The sequence below is a fragment of the Zonotrichia leucophrys genome, chromosome 8, assembly GCF_028769735.1.
Source record: "Zonotrichia leucophrys gambelii isolate GWCS_2022_RI chromosome 8, RI_Zleu_2.0, whole genome shotgun sequence".
Classification (NCBI taxonomy): Eukaryota; Metazoa; Chordata; class Aves; order Passeriformes; family Passerellidae; genus Zonotrichia; species Zonotrichia leucophrys.
The window spans coordinates 21,385,004-21,402,476 of NC_088178.1; the positions used below are offsets into that span (position 1 = coordinate 21,385,004).

General features: G+C 40.6%; 1 protein-coding gene across 7 annotated transcripts in view; it reads right to left on the bottom strand.

Moving 5' to 3' along the window:
- Nucleotides 1–2,444: 2,444 nt before the first annotated feature.
- Nucleotides 2,445–17,473, bottom strand: part of TESK2 (testis associated actin remodelling kinase 2) — a 73,376-nt gene continuing 58,347 nt past the window's right edge. For all 7 annotated transcript variants that reach the window (XM_064719353.1, XM_064719355.1, XM_064719356.1 and 4 more), the window contains 6 exons: nucleotides 14,995–15,077; nucleotides 13,074–13,149; nucleotides 11,376–11,459; nucleotides 10,154–10,240; nucleotides 6,548–6,683; nucleotides 2,445–4,728 (listed from right to left, as the gene is read on the bottom strand). In XM_064719353.1, the coding sequence (XP_064575423.1) occupies nucleotides 3,719–4,728; nucleotides 6,548–6,683; nucleotides 10,154–10,240; nucleotides 11,376–11,459; nucleotides 13,074–13,149; nucleotides 14,995–15,077 (1,476 nt within the window). In that variant the 3' untranslated portion in view covers nucleotides 2,445–3,718. The remainder of the gene's footprint in view (nucleotides 4,729–6,547; nucleotides 6,684–10,153; nucleotides 10,241–11,375; nucleotides 11,460–13,073; nucleotides 13,150–14,994; nucleotides 15,078–17,473) is intronic.

Below are 17,473 nucleotides of genomic sequence, written 5' to 3' on the forward strand. Positions count from 1 at the left end.
AAAAATTATGAAAATATTTAAGTGGATTCATCTTTGGTTACTTCTTATTGCAGTTCCAATAAAACATACACCATTTCTATAGTTCAAAAAAGTCAGAAGGTCAATCAACATAAAAACAAGACGTACTTTCTTTACATATTCATAAATATCCGCAATATTAGAAAAGTTGTTTCGCAAAGATTTTTTTTCTGGCAGTGTTAACTTACTATTATACACAGGCTACAAACTTCTTCCTAAGCCTTTAATTACAAGTTCAGCTATTTACAGACTGCAAAATATTAAGACGTAAAACTCCTTCATAAATACGAAAATAGATCATCTCGCAAAGATCTTTATACTTAATCAAATATCTGGCTGCCCCTCCTCCCAAAAAAAAAGGTTATTTGTTTTGCATAGAAATGTAGTGACATGCAATATAAACAATAGCATTAAGTGCAAACAGGAATTATTCAAGTGTCTTTAGTTGTACTGGCAAAAAATACCAACGTTCTGTTACACATAATACATCAATGCCTCTCCAACAAGTACAAGTCTGCTACAGCCCCTTGGCTGTGCTGCTTTTGAGGGGCAGCAATTCACATGCATTCTCCTGGCTGCACTTTATCAACCTGCAACCACAACAAAAATAGCTTATAACAGACATTTAATTGAACTCAACATAGATTTAAAGTGAATTAAAAACATCTTTGATCTCTTCAGGGAGATGTGTAGCAATGTGTAGAAAGTACTTTAAAAGAGCAAGAACTGCTCCTGTAAAGTCAAAATCATGGTAAAATCCAATCACGATAAAACTTTGTCACGTCACTATAAAACAAGGAGTTTGCTGACCATATGTTCAAATTCATGTTTATCAGTGGCTGTCAGAAAATGGCCCTCTGTAGAAAAGCAACCTCAGTAGGCACAAAACCTAGGAATTACTAGGTGCAGCCTAGATTCAGCTTTATGCAGCCAAAGGGATGAGATGTTGTGACTTCCAACTGCATCCTTGGAAACACTGGGTTTCAGCAACCACTTTGCAATTTTTAAAATGACCTTTTACTCCGGTTTCATACGTGCCTCTTCCCATGCAGACCAATCCAGGAAAGGCCTGAGCTGCTACTCCTTGGCATTTCTGTTTCTGACATCTCCACCTCAGTACCAAGAGCCAGAAATGTTGATAGCTGTGCCCAATGCATGTCAATTGGTTGTGCTTAGAGCGGACATTTAAGAAAATAAAATTTTATCTCTGCTGCTTTGTAAGAGCTGTTCAAGGCAGGGAAACGTCATAAAGACAGCAGTGTAAGAGAACAGTGAGGTCACTGCCGTGGGTGCCCTGGGGTAGCCCCAGCTGACTGCTCAAGCTTTGCAGTCAGTGTCAGGCAGGGCTCATGATGAGGTGTCAGCACTGACAGCCAGGGCTCGCTCAGGGGAGCCCCAGGGCAGCCAGAGGTGTGCGTGTGCTCTCCGGTCAGGCTGCTGGGCAGCTTCCCTCAGCCTGGTGATCCAAAAGTAAACTACTCATTATTGCTTCTTTGTCTGAAGTCACACACCTAAATGCATCTTGTGACAACAGAAGCTGGTGCTGATGGTTTCCCTCCCAGAAGATACAGTTGTAGCAAAGATAAAACGATTTAAAAATGAAAAAAAAAGCAAGCAGGCACCAGGCAGGCAACAGTGTTTCTCTGTCCTCAAAGTTACACACACACAGTGGCAGCCATACAGGCTGCTCTGCACTCTGCAGACACAATGCAGAAGACAGAGACTACTCTGCAGATCAGCACCTTCAAGAGGCAGAGAGGTGTGGGCCAAAAGGGGTGATCTTAATGAGCACAGGCATTTTCTCTTTTGAGCTGTCAACAGCTGCCTAATCTGGCATGGACTGTATTAAATAACTCAGCAACACTGGGCTTCTCCTTTCATTCATAACAGCCACTGCAAAGGGAGAACTGCCCAGGTTAACACACACTTCACTAGAGGAAGTCACAGCTGTAACTCCTAGAATAGCTACCTACACCTCAGGAAAGATACACATCCCAGCCAAGAAAGAACTATGGCTTTCTCCATCCTTTCTTTGAGATGGGAGAAGAGTAGAGATAGTCTGGCTTCCATCAGAGACTAGCTTACAGTATCCAGCCTTACAAGAGAGCAGGAAGAGTGTAACAGGCTACCTGGATGAAAATCTGGACTCTGCTGCATCACCATCTGCTCAGCAGGTGTGCAATGTTTACCTCACTTAGGAATGATAATATAGGTTAAAAAAAACCCCATAAAATAAAATTTTTTAAATCCCATGTTTTTTGGGATGATGATAGTGGAAAAGGGAAGGATGTTGCACAAATGTCACAGAATGAGCTTTCCCATACATTGCATCCCAGAGCAGGGATTGCTGATGATGGTTCCAGCAAGCAGCATTAAAGCTCATGTTGCTGCTTCTTTCACAGGCACCTGCTGGTCAAGGGAAGAAAAAAAAAAAAAAAAATTATCCTATTCAGTGACAGGAGAAACCAATAGAAACAGCAGCTTCTTTCTGTAGAGGAAACAAGTCAATTTAGGACAAGCTAATTTTCTTTAGTTTGACAATTCAAAGCCCTCCTGTGAGCTGTCCTCTCCAAGAGCACTTGTGGGGCTACAACACTGCTGGCAACTCCCCCTAAGCAGGAGATTCCTGTCCTCTGTCAAGCAGGCTAGTGAGGAACCATCATTACTGCAGTGAAATCAGTGAGATGGATGCTGTACCAGAGAGGGAGGTGTATGTGACCCTTCTAGCTTAGTGATAATAGTCAATTGTGATGTAGCTACTCTATTTAACTATTCTGCAGAAACAGATCACGATGTCCACTCAGCTCTTCAGAGATAAGGGCCCACCCCCTGCCAAAAGCTCAGTACAGCTGGTACTTTCAGGAGCAGTTTCTTCAGAAGCCCAGAAATGGCAATGCCTGGAATATGCTTCTCTGTGCCCTGGGCAAATCTTCCTCCACATTTGGGCTGAGGTACATAAAGAGCTGTACAAGGAAGCGAGCTTCCCTGCACAAATGTATTAAACATCATTACTAAATCCCAAGGGAAAATGAAACACCAGGGAACAGATTCTTCTTGTTAATCACAAAGTACTTGTCATGTGACTCAGCCTGCAGATTGTGACCAGCATGAGGGGTTTTGTTTTTGCTGCTTTTGAAAGAAGAGCTTGTTTAATGCTACAACAGCATTCAAAACAGCTCTGGGACTAGAGAGCATTCCTATCTGCTCAGCATAGCTCAGAAAGACTTCTGTGCCTGTTTCTGAAACACAGGCTCTGACTCAGGTGCACTGGTGCAGAATGTTAATGAAAAATATGCAGTGGCTTAGAGCAGATGTTCAGTTAGAGGAAGAGGGAAAAATCTAAGGGTCATTCTTTCTACTTTACATGGAGCTTAAGACCTTAAAATGCCCCATGCTGGAAATCCAGGTCAAACTGTTTAATGGTGCCTGCTCTGGCTGCTGCCTCCAGGAAGGGCTGTGGGACCCACATGGCCACTCTGGCTGGAGTAGTTCCCCCTCCTAATTCAAATCAGGAAAGGGAATAAGCACAATTTGAAATAAGGTTTTATAAAATGTTCAGTCTCTTCCGACAATGTCTGCAGCTATCTGTCCTACAGCCAGCTTGGTGAGTCTCTTTCAGATGTGAAGCCCAGCACTGCAGAAAAGCTTAGTTTAAGCAGCTGGGAACAACTCAAGGACACATTCAGTTTGAGCCCTCTCTTCATATGTCACAAGCTGACTTTGTGCTGCCACTTGCTGAGATGTTGGAGGAGGTCTGAGACAACAGGGCAGGACTGTCCCCATCCTGCTCCCTGAAGGGCCATGCCTCTCTCTTCAGCTCTGTGGGAGGACTAACACTGAACAGAGGCTTTGCAGGCTCCAACAGCGTAATTTTCAGTAGGTCATCTTCTACCTCCATCTCTTCAGAAGGGAGACAACCTGCAAACACTTGTGGGGAGCCACGTCCCTCAGAGTTCACTGAATTCTCAACTGGGAGCTTTTTGTAAGATGGCCCGGACTGGGCCAGCACTAATGGTTGATCACATGCTGGATCTCCACATGTGTTCTCAACAGGGCAAAACCCATTTTCCTCCTGGGCCACTGGCCCATCTGAACAGTCCATATCCTCTTCTTGTCCTGGTGCAAGAAGAAACTCTGTTCTGTGAGGCTTGGCGTGAAAGGGGGGAATCTCTGACACACCATATTTAGTGCTACTCAAGAGTTTTTGCCGAACCTCTGCACCTAACTGGGCTGGGTCACACCTGCCAACAGTTGAAGACAGTCCCCCAAAGAGGCCATATTCCTTGTGTGGTAATTCAGGAGAGAGTGGAAGCGATCTGCATCTCCTCCCAGGAAGAAGGGAAAGGTCTTGCCAGTCTGTGCTGTACGCCTGCCGGAACTGGGACTGGCTGGCTTTCAGGCCTCCACCCGCCTCTGGAGAATGCAAGTCGAACACAAGGGAAATCACAGACTTGCTTGGCATGTCAAAGAATTTGATCTTTCCCCCCTTGAGGTCCTCCCGGGCGCTGAAGGGGTTAACTTTGCGGCCTAACCCTTTGCTTGGTGTGTAGTAGGGGTCCTGCACGTTGATCTTCCGGGAAGGTTTGCGAGAGAAGATATCCGACTGGCTGCGGGACAACCAGATATTGCGGCGCGGACGGGGTGACTTGGGCGGGATCTTATCATCCAAGGAACTCAAACGTTTCACTCCTGGTCCTTTGTCAATTGATCCTGAGTAGAAAAAGAGAAACACTCTTAGCTTAAAGAAGCTCCCTATAGCTGTGCACCTGCTCACTCACAGAGCCTTCATGAGCACTGTAAAGAAGAAAGCTGTGTTTCTGATATTCCAAACTGTGTTCCATAAGCACATCTCTGCTCCTTCCTTGTAAGTTGCTGCACAAACACAAGCACACCATTCTCTTCTCTTTTCCTCATTGTATTTAGGGCCCTTGCAAACCTCCTTGCTGCCAGTACACTGCCACAGCAGAGATGGCACAGGGTGGTGTTGGAGAAGAACAATTTGCATGTTTCTAGATTTATCCTCCTGGCTTCCAGCAGAGGTTGCCCAGGGTCTGTTAGTGCTACTGATCACAGAAGAGAACCAGTAAAAAACATGGTAGCCAAAGAATTTGGCACTTGTTCACCCTGATGGGAAATGTCTAAGACAAAAAAAGTCTCCCCTTGTACCATACAGATTTTAAGTCATTCTATCCCAGCCTCCTTTGAGTACATTATCCAATACAAAACTGGAGATATATGAGAGTCTGACCTTATGAATAGGAGTTTAAAAGTTGTACATATGCCTGTGTATTTGCACTCACAGCACACACACACATTTATAAATAAAAGCTGTATCACTAGATTAGGATGAGAAACTGGTAGATGTTAACTCCCCAAGTGTTTGGAACATGCATCTGTCATGGGCTCTCAAGGTGCCTCTGAAGAGCCGTGTTAGAGAGCAATAACAAATGGGTATAAGAAGTGACATCTCCTTTTGACTAACATTTCCAGAATAAGGACATGGATTTTCACTTTTCCCTTTAAATATTGTCACAGTTTACACTACAGCCATTCCATGTAGGAAAGACTATGCAAGTCAAAGAACAGCATGTAACACTTCTTTGAGAAGTACTTGTTTTGTACATGTACTCCAAAGGGAGAATATCAGAAAAAAAACCCAAAAAAACCCCAAAAGAAAAACCCCAACCCAAACAAAAAAATCCTAAACAAACAAACAAACTTCCTTTTTAACTCACACCTCTTTTAGATGCTTTCCAGGTGTGGGAGAACTACCACATGCATTAACTCTATGTGGTTTAACATAGAGAAAAATTATTTCAATCTACAAATATATTACAGATCAATAATTATGTCTATATGTTGCATATTGGTATATCCACATAATATAAGAAACTATTTTAAATGTACTCTTGAGTTTCTAATGCCAGAAGTGTACTAACATAGAACACCCAAGTCAGAATCCAGCCCAGGCTACAAGTGTTTGCTCCCCACACCAGGTGGCACCAGACAGCTTTAGAGAAAACCTTTCAAGGCAAACATTCCCAAGCAGACCTGGGACTCATCTTTTCTCGTCTTTCAGAGTATTTCTAGGTACTTTATAATACTCTTGCTTCTTCTGAGCTCTTCCTCCTGAAGGAATTTAAGAAGCCTCTAAATATTACAAGTAACATACACCAAAGAAATTATGTATATGTACAAAGTATGGCAGTGATAAATTAAAAATTTATGGGTTTTCATATACTATCAGCAATTTACAAACCCATTCCCAAATGAACTCTAAATTTCCTCTCAAAATCTTGGGGACAGAATATTATCAGGCACTTTAAGAAACAGCTGTTTTTTTCACCAAAGGACATTCCACAATGCAAAGCATAGAGCATTGCTCCAGAATAATTTTCAGGGTTTGTGTAAAATCATTCATAAACCATAAATAAAACCATATATAGCCAAATATCAGTTTTCAAAATATGAAGCTTTTCCTCCTCTCGCTGTGAGCACCCAGCAATGTTTGTACAATACAGACATTTACCTTTTGGTTTTCTTTCATTGTTGTCAAGGTTCACGAACTTTCTGTCTCTCTCCGAGTCCTCATTTCTCAGGCGGTTTAACATTTCCTCCAGTGTTTTGACAATATCAGCAAATGAAGGACGCAGCTTTGGATCCATCTGTGAATGCACACAAATCAAATAAGTCCATGTGGGTTTGTCCAAGCTATTCTGCTTACACAGTGGACAGAGAGAGGGACAACCTGAGGAAACTGAGGAAATTCAAAATGGTTTTAAGTGTGTTGTCATTGCAAAAAAAAAACCACCAAAAACAAAACAAAGAAGGGAAAAAAGCAGTATTGTATCACACCTCTCACATTCAATAATAAATTTGTAAATATTCTATGAAAAAGAAAAATTTTAAATTTAAAAGGTGGGAAACTGCCAGATGCATGGCTTGTGAAGGGGTTTGCTTGAAACAGCTTGGATAGTTCAGGATTTCTTTCTGGATTCTTTCTGGCTATCAAACAATGATTATGTACCAATGTTATTTCAAAAGGATTGCACAAAAAATATGGCTATGTCAGTCTTTAAAAGATTGTAATTATTCCATCATCTCCTTGTGGCTTTAATTAAAACACCTAAATGGCAGTGCTGATCTTAAAGCTGAAAATGTTGTATTTTTCCATCTGTTAATTAGCCATACCACTCAGTGTAGTGGTCTATCTTATCTTGTAAGGAAGCAAGGGTGGTTATATAATTTGACAAAGCTATAAATTAGGAAAAAGAAAAATCCATCTTTCCCAGGTAAAATATTCCCCCTGCTCATCAATATGTATTAGTCTGTATTTCTCAGTATGTATTTATTTATTCACTCTGGCAGATACACATCTCTAAACAAAGTCCAACACTAAAATTGTACCACAGGGCAAGCAGCTTCCTCTAAGGAGTAACTCTGAAAGCATTTCATCACTTTGAGCATTGACTGTGTATGTATGTCACAGGCTTCACACTGTAGGTAGCAACATCTAATTCAGCAGCCTAAAGTTAATTTTATTCCAGTTACAAAAACGATTCTGCTTGACCTGATTGCTGTTTCCAGCCTGCTCAAGGCTTTCTCAGAGTGGACAAGCCCAGACAGATCCCACCTCTACAATGGGAACAGTAGTGCTTTGTACACAACAAACCCCAAAGACCTCCCTGGTACTGCCCTGCAGGTTGTTTGAGATGGATCTTTCTGAAGCAACTGGTATGATCAGCAATGCCAGAACACCTTCTAGCACAAGGGGAAAAGTGCTAAAACTTCCTATGGACAGTAACAAAAATCAAACAAAGAAACCACACTTGAAGAACTCAACAGCAGCAAGAAAACTGTTCTAAAGCAGCAGCTGGAATTTACTGGCATTGGAAAATATTTTTCTGCATTCCCTGTCTCACTGAAAGAGTAGGGCAGGGGCAACACTGAAGCACACACTGTACTCCAACAAATTTACTAATTTGGGAATCTTATGGAGCTGCTGCAAGCTACAGGAAGTTAGAGGAAGTAAAAAGAGCTCTCTGGCTATTTTAATTTGTGCTAGGTAAGATCCAAGACACGAGCAGTAATGGAAAAGTTACTCAGAGCAGTATTTGCCTCTTCCATCCCTGAGCAGTCCAGATTTTGCTCAAATGGAAGAGAAGGTTCCTTCTCAAAGCAGCAGTTGCCAACAGCTTAGCTCATCCTGGTAAGCTTTTTTTGCATGATAATTTATGATTACATTTATTAAATATTCCCACAAGTAAGCTTATAATTGTTGGGTTCTTACAGGTGCTTATTTACAAACTCCCACACTTTATAACAGTAAGTTAAATTTTAATCCACTCATAAATGTCAGTCTTTACTGGTTTTCTTAGGGTCCCTTAGAACACATTTGCTGGCTGTAGAAAATCCCAGGGCTTTGCACATTAGTTCAGCTGGGCTATACAGTTCACACCTTGTTGACCTATTACATAATAAAAAGGTACATAAATGTCCTTGTCTCAGAGGAAATTACCACACTGATCACCTCTTAGTGACAGGCACAGCATGCTGAGGAAGACATAAGAAAGCCTTATCTGTTACTCCATTTTCCTTCTCCTAGGTGAGTGCCATGTGAATTCCAGCATGCCCCACACTGAAATCTGCATATTAATGACCAGATCACAAGACAGTAATTTCCATTTCAATTCAGCAAAGGGACATTTATTATACAGGAAGCTGCATTTGACAATAATGAGCAGGAGAAAACCCTTTTTCTCTGAGCACACCAAATTCTACATGAGAATATAAGGTCACTGTCCCTTCCTTCATTGAGAAGCTTTACTCTGAATTTCTGAGCTGAAAAATTGCTTTGAATCCTGCACCATGTGTTTGGATGCAATACCATTTCTGGAGTCTGCAGGTGGGGGCTGAGCTTTCCAAAGTCAAATCCTGCCTCTAACCAAACCCTTTAGTGCTCATGTAATAAAGGGTCTCATAAACATGAGTGAGATGTGCCCCTATCCAGGTAAAGCAAGCTCTGCTGTACTAAGGTGAAATTAGAGGAGTTAAGTAGCTCATCCATAGTAAGTTCCACAAACATTCTAAAAATTAAATTATGCTATGTGGTGCCAAGAGCAGCAGTCACTGCCCCCATTCTCACCTTTATACAACTCTCTCCTTGAGCATGGGCTATTGTACCAATACAAAGTAAAGAGAGACATCAGGTCAAAAAAAAACCACCAAAAGCACAGAGAGATGAGACTTCTTAAAAGCACTTACTTGGACACAATGTTGGCATCAGTTCCAGAACAGCCTGGTTGTGAATCCAGGGCCAAGTTTTGTGCAGTAAATTTTTTTAAAGTTGCCTATACTGAAGTTGAGCAAACTGGACATTCCCAACATCAGCTGAATGTGGTGGAAGCTCAGGTTCTCTTATTTTATATAAACGGGTTTACTATACATTGGTACTCGTAACTCTGTTACAGCATAACCAGCACAAGAGATCCACTGCCCTGGAGTTCTCACAATAAGGAGCCAGGAAGGTATCTACTATCACAATTTTAATTGAATAATTGCCAGAAAATTTTCTCCATACAGCACATGGCCTATAGCCTTACAGATAGTAAATAATTTCATTCACAGTTTGGATTTTATGACACAGGCTAAGCACTTGGATGTCAAATTCCTTTTCCAAAAGGCATCATACAGACACTTCAGAATAGTTTAGTGCCTGATCTTGATGTGTTTGTCCCCTCTGTTTCTAAGAGCAACTCAGTCCTTCCTTCATAGCTCAGTAGGCCTGCACACAACAGCAGCTGGAGTTTGTCAGCCCGAGGGTTAGCCAGTGTCAGTGGCATCCAACTGGTTATGGTCAGCCTGAGCAGCCTGCAAGAAGCTGTTCAGTGTGCCAGACCTGTTTGTTTGGCATGACAGAACACAGAATTGCAGAAACATGAGACAGACCTTTGAGCAAGGGGAAGGGAAGGATTATAAAAACTGAAAGGGACATCCTGGGCTGCCAGAAGGTACACTGCTTCTAGAGGTAGGCTCTTCAAGTCTCTTCTGTAAATGCTTTAAGCTTTATCTTCAAAAGCCAGAGGGATTTAGAGAACTCCAGTTTAGGTCTCTCCCCTTCAAGTAAGATACTCACATTACAGCAGTTGAAGGCCAGCTGGAGGAAGTCAGGAGGACAGTCTCCCACCATGTGCTGGAAGGAATCATAATCTAATCCAAAGTTCTGTACAAACGACAAGAAAGCACAGAGAAATAAATGAGGTCTTCTATCTAACTCAAAGCATCTTCTTTTAGGAGGTCCCCATGTGAAGTTACCAGGAATAACCATGAACACCTTTCTCAGCAACCACATAACAGAGAAGTTTGAGAAAACTTCATGCAGACTCCAAACTGCACATCCCCAGGGAGGATTACTGATACAGGATAGCTGTGAGAGAATGGGCTTTCATCAAAGCCCATCCTTCTTCCTGGACTCAAATGCAATCCATTGCACTTGAAATGTTGCCTGTGTGGATTTGGAAATACCATATACTATGTTTCACTGTAGTGATTTTCATAGTGCAAATTAACAGCCCACTCCAAAACCAGAGGCTTTGCTATGATGGAAATGTATCAGTTAAAATAACTAAAAAGTTATTTTAACTGATACATTTCTATCATAGCAACTAACTTTTCAGTGGATGGTAAACTGGTGATACAAATTATCCAGTTCCTTAAGTGCATGTCTATAAAATCTGAAGGGCAGACTAAAAAAGAATCTTTCATTTATTGCAGTCTGAGACTTGAGCAATTTTCCATTTTTAGAAATGGAGGGGGATAGACAATTTGGAATAACCCCACAAAGGGTCAAAAGCTTCCCTGTAGATGGGATGAATAAAGAAAAAAGTATCTTTACTTACTCAATTATAGCCGAGATGCACTGTGCTTAGAAGAGTTCACACAAAAATAAGGGTTAACTTATTTTAGCTGCTGTTAACAGAGCTCCTGCCCCTTTCACAAGGAGGGGGCTGCTTAGTGCATACAGAATGCCAAATTGTCTGTTGTGAACCTGGCAAGAAGTCTACATGAGCTATCACTCCACAAAAGGAAGAGTTTGCATTGCAGTGCTCTCGATGTCCTGCCAGTTAGGGGCAGAAAGGATTCCCATGAGGATTGCAGCTGCACAAAGCCTCTGAGAAAGTGTCTTCAATGGAGCTTCCCACAATAACAGCATAAAGAGCAAAAGCTTTTTACAGGCTATTTTTAATGTCACACCTATTCATGCTATCTTTGGCAGCAGTGGCAGAAGTTCTAAAGGCTGAGCTGTTATCATGGCAGACTCACCACCTCCCACCAATGTTACAAACACAACCACTCACCTCTGTGCGAGGGAGATAGTCTGGGTCTGCCTGTATCCTTGCTATAATCTCACACAGAATGATGCCATAGGAGAACACATCTGCCTGAGAGAGAAAAAATTCAATAGACACATGGTTCAGCTATGAATGCTCAGCATTCTTATCTGCCACTGAGTTTCTCCTTACCCCAAATGGCTATCATGAAACAACTAAACAACACCACAAACACTGAGCAACTGCATTAAAGCTAACATTTTCCATGTGAAGAAACCCATGCTCACAGAAAGCGTTCTTGTTGTACAAATAGCAATGATAACCTTAAAATTCTTTCAAGAGAAAAAAAACCCCACCAAACTATTCTTAATTCAGCAATGCAAAAGTTAAAAAAATTAAAAATCCTTCCTTGCACAAAGAATAGTGAAGTTCCATCTGATGTCCTACACATGGGAATAATTAAAAACATAGCCAAAACATGACATGCCCATATATCACTGTGGTTAGAAAAACAGGTTTAGAATACACAATTCACAGCCTTGCCAGAACATTAATGCTATTTTTAAGAAAAATTACATTTTCCTCTTCTCAGGTCAGTACCTCTGGAGAAAACTGTCTTCCCAAAGCTTGAGCTATCTAGCAGCACTGTATATCAGGTTTAATTTCCATGACGTTTAGTAAGCACTTATCTGACTACCTCTGGAGCTGCACAGTTCCTCAGATTTCCACCCACCTGAATTTTTCAGGTAATAAAATTTAGGAAAACATAGAATACAAAACCACAAGGCAGAAGCATGAATCCCTCATCCCTTATATGTCACCTTTCATGCTGATGAAGTATGAATCTGCTTCCTCTTTAGTCCTCCCCATGGCAGGGTCAATGAGGAATGTGGCATCATAGATTTGGGTATTTTATTATTAATTTAGGTCAATTAAACTCTTTTAAAAGCTTTGAAATGGTAATTATTACATTCATTACTGAGGTAGTTACTGCTTTCCTGCAAGTTTAAAGTACCATTAATTAAACAGAGCATTAACTACTAGATATAAAGAGGTACAGGAGGTGGGCTTTATCACATAAAGGCTGCACTGGCAGAGCTGAAGTAATGGAGACAAAATCCTGTGTAAAGAAGAGACTGATTGAAAACACCACTTCTCAAACCCAGTGTGACCTGATCCTCCTCCAAAAGAAACATTTCCCAATGACACAAACAGGAAAACTTAAAAATACCTTTGGAGAACATTTTGTCTTATCAAGGTGTCTCACCTTCAGACACGCTGGTTTATTTTTATATTTATACACACACACACATATACATAGATATAGAAATAGATATACACACACACAGAATTATGCATGTTAATATATAGACCTTGTACTTCTATCCAAGTTTCACTGCTGCACAGTCAGGGAAGCAACTTTGCTACATTTCTCAGACTTGGTTAAATTAAATCGTGTTAGGTCAACAAAACATCACTATATGTCAGTATAGCATAACAGAGAACAATCATAAAGCCAATTCTATTTCCATATAAGATTAAACACCATGAATTACAAATATTAGCTATTTAATTCTCACTCTCCCTTAGTCTGTTTCTGTTAGTCAGTAAAAAACCACCACAAGTGAAAATAACAAGTTTTAATATGATGGAAATTCTAAATCTTGCATACTGCTACAGAAGAAAAACATTTGACAGCTAACTGCATTTATATCATGTACCTACCTTTTCATTGTAGGGCTCATCTCTGAGAACTTCTGGTGCCATCCAGAAAGGTGAACCCACAACTGGTAACTTCTCACTGTATAAATGTGGGATAGATAGGGATGGGGGTGGTGGGAGAGAAGGAAGAATCATTAATTAAATGCTCAAACATTGCTACTAACTTTCCCAATCAATTACTCCTATTTTATTTCCAGTTTAAAGTGTCCAGCTACTTTAAAATAATGTTTTATGTTAAGGTCACAGCTGTTCAATAGTTTTTATTTCCTAACTCTTGGCAGAGTTGGCTCCTTCATCTACACATAAAAAGATTTGTGGACATCAGTTTTGGGCTAGATGCCAAGTGCTCCATTCATCCAGCAGGACATTCAGGTACCCATCCCTAGATGTATGTGCAGCTCTGAATGAAGTCAAACTTATTTATTATTAATATAATAAAGATTTTAAAATTGTATTTAAAAACATAAAAATCAAGATGGACAGATGAATCCTTTAGTATGGAAAAATGAAAAGTACTCAGAGTAGACCCAATTTGAAAAACTTGCAGTTTCCATAAAGCTGAATACTGGGGCCTTAAGAAAGGCTCCAGCCTGTCACCCAGCTGATCTTGAGGGAGACCTATTTAAAAAAGAAAAGGCCTCTGAAGACACCTCTCAAAGTAGCATGGCTTGCTACCAGCAAACTGGAAAGAACAAAGCTGCTTTTGAAAATGTAGGTAAAAGTAGATAAAAACAAAATAGTGGCTAATAGTGCTAATGTAGCAATTCTATTATGTTGTTGGCTTTAGTCTCAAGCTACCTTAACCGTAATCTTAATTTTCACAGCATCTCAAAGCTGGGTATTAAGCACACCTCAAGGCACCTGTAGTGTCTTGCTGATTTTGTGATGGGTTCATCTGAACACAGCTGAAGCTCTCAGCACCTCACAGGGTGCTCCACAGCAGCTACAAGACAGACATTGGCTGTACTTATCAGTGGTTTGTAATTAAGATGTTCACTTTGTGAAGCTTTTAGATCCACTATTTCACCAGTATTAATGCAAGCCTTCAGACCTCTCAATGTATGCTTTTAGGATATGTGCACTTTAAAAACTGTGCAGAGCTGAGATCAACTTTTATTGTTTTCTTTGCAGTCAAAAGTGCTGGAAGGCTTTTATTTATTTTATGCAGAAGCATACACTGGAGAAAATCTGACAGCACATTTCACAGTCAGAATACTCTGCAATACACAAGTCAATATACAGAGAGAACAATGAAATCCTTGTCCCTGATCTCTCTAATGGAGGGATGACAAAAGGACTATTTTCAGTTGTGACAATAGCTTGTGACAGTCCCCTGTGCATTCCTCAAATGAGTTAAGATTATAATTTCGTCCTAGGGAAAAGAAAATTGTGAGCTACTGCTAGACAGAAATTTTATAATTAATTTTATTTTACTCTGCTATAATCCTGGATCTTAAAAATTAACCTAGAGGTTAAATAAGAATGATGCTGGAATGACAATGAATATTGTTTATGAAAGTGCAAAGAAATGAAAGTTGCTTGAAATCAACAAATGACATTTATTACAAAATCATCCCAGTCCAGAGTGCTGGACAGTATTTTTGTGTTTGCTTTGTGTTTTGGGTTTTTTTAAACCCAAAATTCCCAAGTACCACCTTAAGAGATCTACCAAAAAGCTTGAGCAAATCCTTCAGTGCTTGGAATAGTTTTGAAGAATCAATGTCACCACTAAATATCAAAAATGGACAGTAATTAAGGCTGGAACATTTTGGCTATCCAGCCTGCAGTTCCAGACTGAAGACTGAGGATGTTTTTTGAAAATTCTGTACCCGAGTGCAATAACAGTCTCAGGGACCTGGCTCACAAGAGCTTCTGGCCTGCACTTGTTCTACAATTTTCACTTCATTTAGATTAGCTCACATACCTGTGATCAGGAATTTTCTCTGCTAAACCAAAGTCTCCAACTATTGCTGAGTATCCATTCTCATCATGTTTGATTAAACAGTTCTGGGGAAAAACAAAACAAAACAAAACAAAAACAAAACAGAAGAGTTATTATCTGGGCATGAAACCGCTGTAACATTCCAGATTAAAAATAGATGAAACAAGACTACAAATATAGTTTGGAAGATATTCATCTATGAGAAGCTTTTGTCTGAGAGCAACAACCCTTTTCCCCCACCCTCCCCCTGCACAATCACATGTCTATCAAACTTAAGATGCTGCAAACAGCCTTCCACTTAGCTAATAATCCACTTAAAAACTTGCTGAGAAGGCAGGCAGGCAGCCACAGGCAGCACATACCCTGCTAGGTTTTAACAAGAATTAAGATGATTTAGCTCCCTTATGCTCAAATATGCAATACATGCTGTTCACTATGACACCTTACATTTTCTCTTTACAATTTGCCTTTACCTGACCAGAATACAAGATCAGAGCAGACTCTAAATGCCTTTCTGTTTTGTTGCATTGACTACTGAAAAGGAACTTTCTGCTTTGCAAAACACTTCCATCAAAAAATATGTGACCAAGTTATATGCGCTTTTAGAGTCTCAAAATTCTTTACAGTACATCATAAGACATGATTTAAGAGAAATGTAATACGGAAATGCTGTCATTCTTTTCCTTTCAGATGTGCCCTCCAGTGTCAGGATGGAGGGCAACTTCAGGACACACAGAGATAATTGTGCTCTAACAGCATCACATCCCACACAGGCTATTATTGATTTTTTTGTTTTTTATTTACAACTCTGAGAAATATGCTCTGACCATTCTAGTACCACATCTTTTCCCATTGCACCAAATGAATCCATAGCTGATTCCCTGCATTTTGTCCTGTCCTGCAATGGATGGAACAAGACAGAGAATTCATTCCTTTCCCACGTGTAGTTCTGTATGCTCCTGCGGGCAGTACAATAGCAGCGAGCAGCAAACCCATGCCGACTCCTGCCGGGTGGTACCCTGCATTAATTAGCTAAACAGCAGGAAACACTTTCTGCCTTTATTGTGCCTGGACACACAAAAGCCCCTCGCTGACCCCAGAGCATTAGCTTGTCTGTATAACGCAAGCACCAAGAAAAGTGAGTCCCTTGTCTAAAAGATCAAGTTCAGGTCATCACTGTTTACATTATTCAGAGACGATTGTGGCTGAGGCCATGAAGTGAGTTTTCTTCCTGCCAATTAAAAGGTTAAGCGAGCCACTCCTGTGATCGTGTAAAGAAAGTGCATGCCAGCCTCTTGAAACACATGCCAGGCTCCTGAGATGCAAAGCTTTATTTGTTTAGCATGACTCAAGTATAATAACTACAGTTAGTTTGGGGATCCATAAACATGCACCAAGTTAAATCAACTGTGCTTGCCCAAAGAGCAGCAAAGCTTCTCAGTTGCGAGCTTTGTTATCTTTTATCAAAGAGTGCATTCATTCAGCTTGCCTCTCTTTAAACATTTGGTCACAGTAAGTGGACTTAAAACTGAGAAGGATAAAACTACTGAAAAATCTTACTCAAATGATTCAGACAAGTGGAATTTCATTGTGTACCACACAGAAACAAGTCCATGAGGACACCAAAGATTTTGCAGTGTTCAAGAAGGCTGATACTATGCTATGCAGAAAAAAATTCAGGTTACTTTTCTGCCATAGATTTCTCAGTGACTAAAGATGATTCTTAATTCAACATTTTTTTAAAAAACCTCTATAATTCATAATCACTAGTTTTGAAATGTAGGTTTCCTTCTTGCATTATACCTTTGATTATTTACATTTTATTCATTTTGAGAAGCAAGACAGCAGTACTTAATTTTACCTTCTGGGTTTTATGGATTATTGTCATTCTTCAATAATCCCTGATCTCCAAAATTTTGAGGAAACATTTCCATCCCGACTAAGAACTATTTTCAACGTAACTAAAAATCTGTCTACTGATTTTAAGATCCACAATAATTTACAAGTCTGCCTTGTTACCAAAAGGAAGCTTAAATGAAACATCATCCTGACAGCAAATATTCCTTCAGGTTCTTACCAGGATCTAATCTCATCCCGTTAGACAGCGATACATCAACTGAAGCTGAACAATCCCACCCCCCACCAAGCCCCAGGCAGTCTCAGCTTTCAGGTGCAGCACTGAACTATTATACAAGTAGGTTATTCCTAGATAAATCATACATTAAATCAATGCTGCCTGACAGCTCTGAGCCCCCTCCCCAGTGAGGATTTGCCTGCAGCAGAGCCAGGCTCCCTTGCAGTGCAGCACAGACACCCCACTGCTGTGGGGGCCACAGGTCCCACAGGAGAGGCCACTCCACAGGACAAGGCACCAGGGGAAAGCCTTGGAGAACATTCCTGCTGTAGGGTACTGATATGAGCTGTGCTGCTGTGTTCTCTCTCATTAGTGCATGCTTGTCTT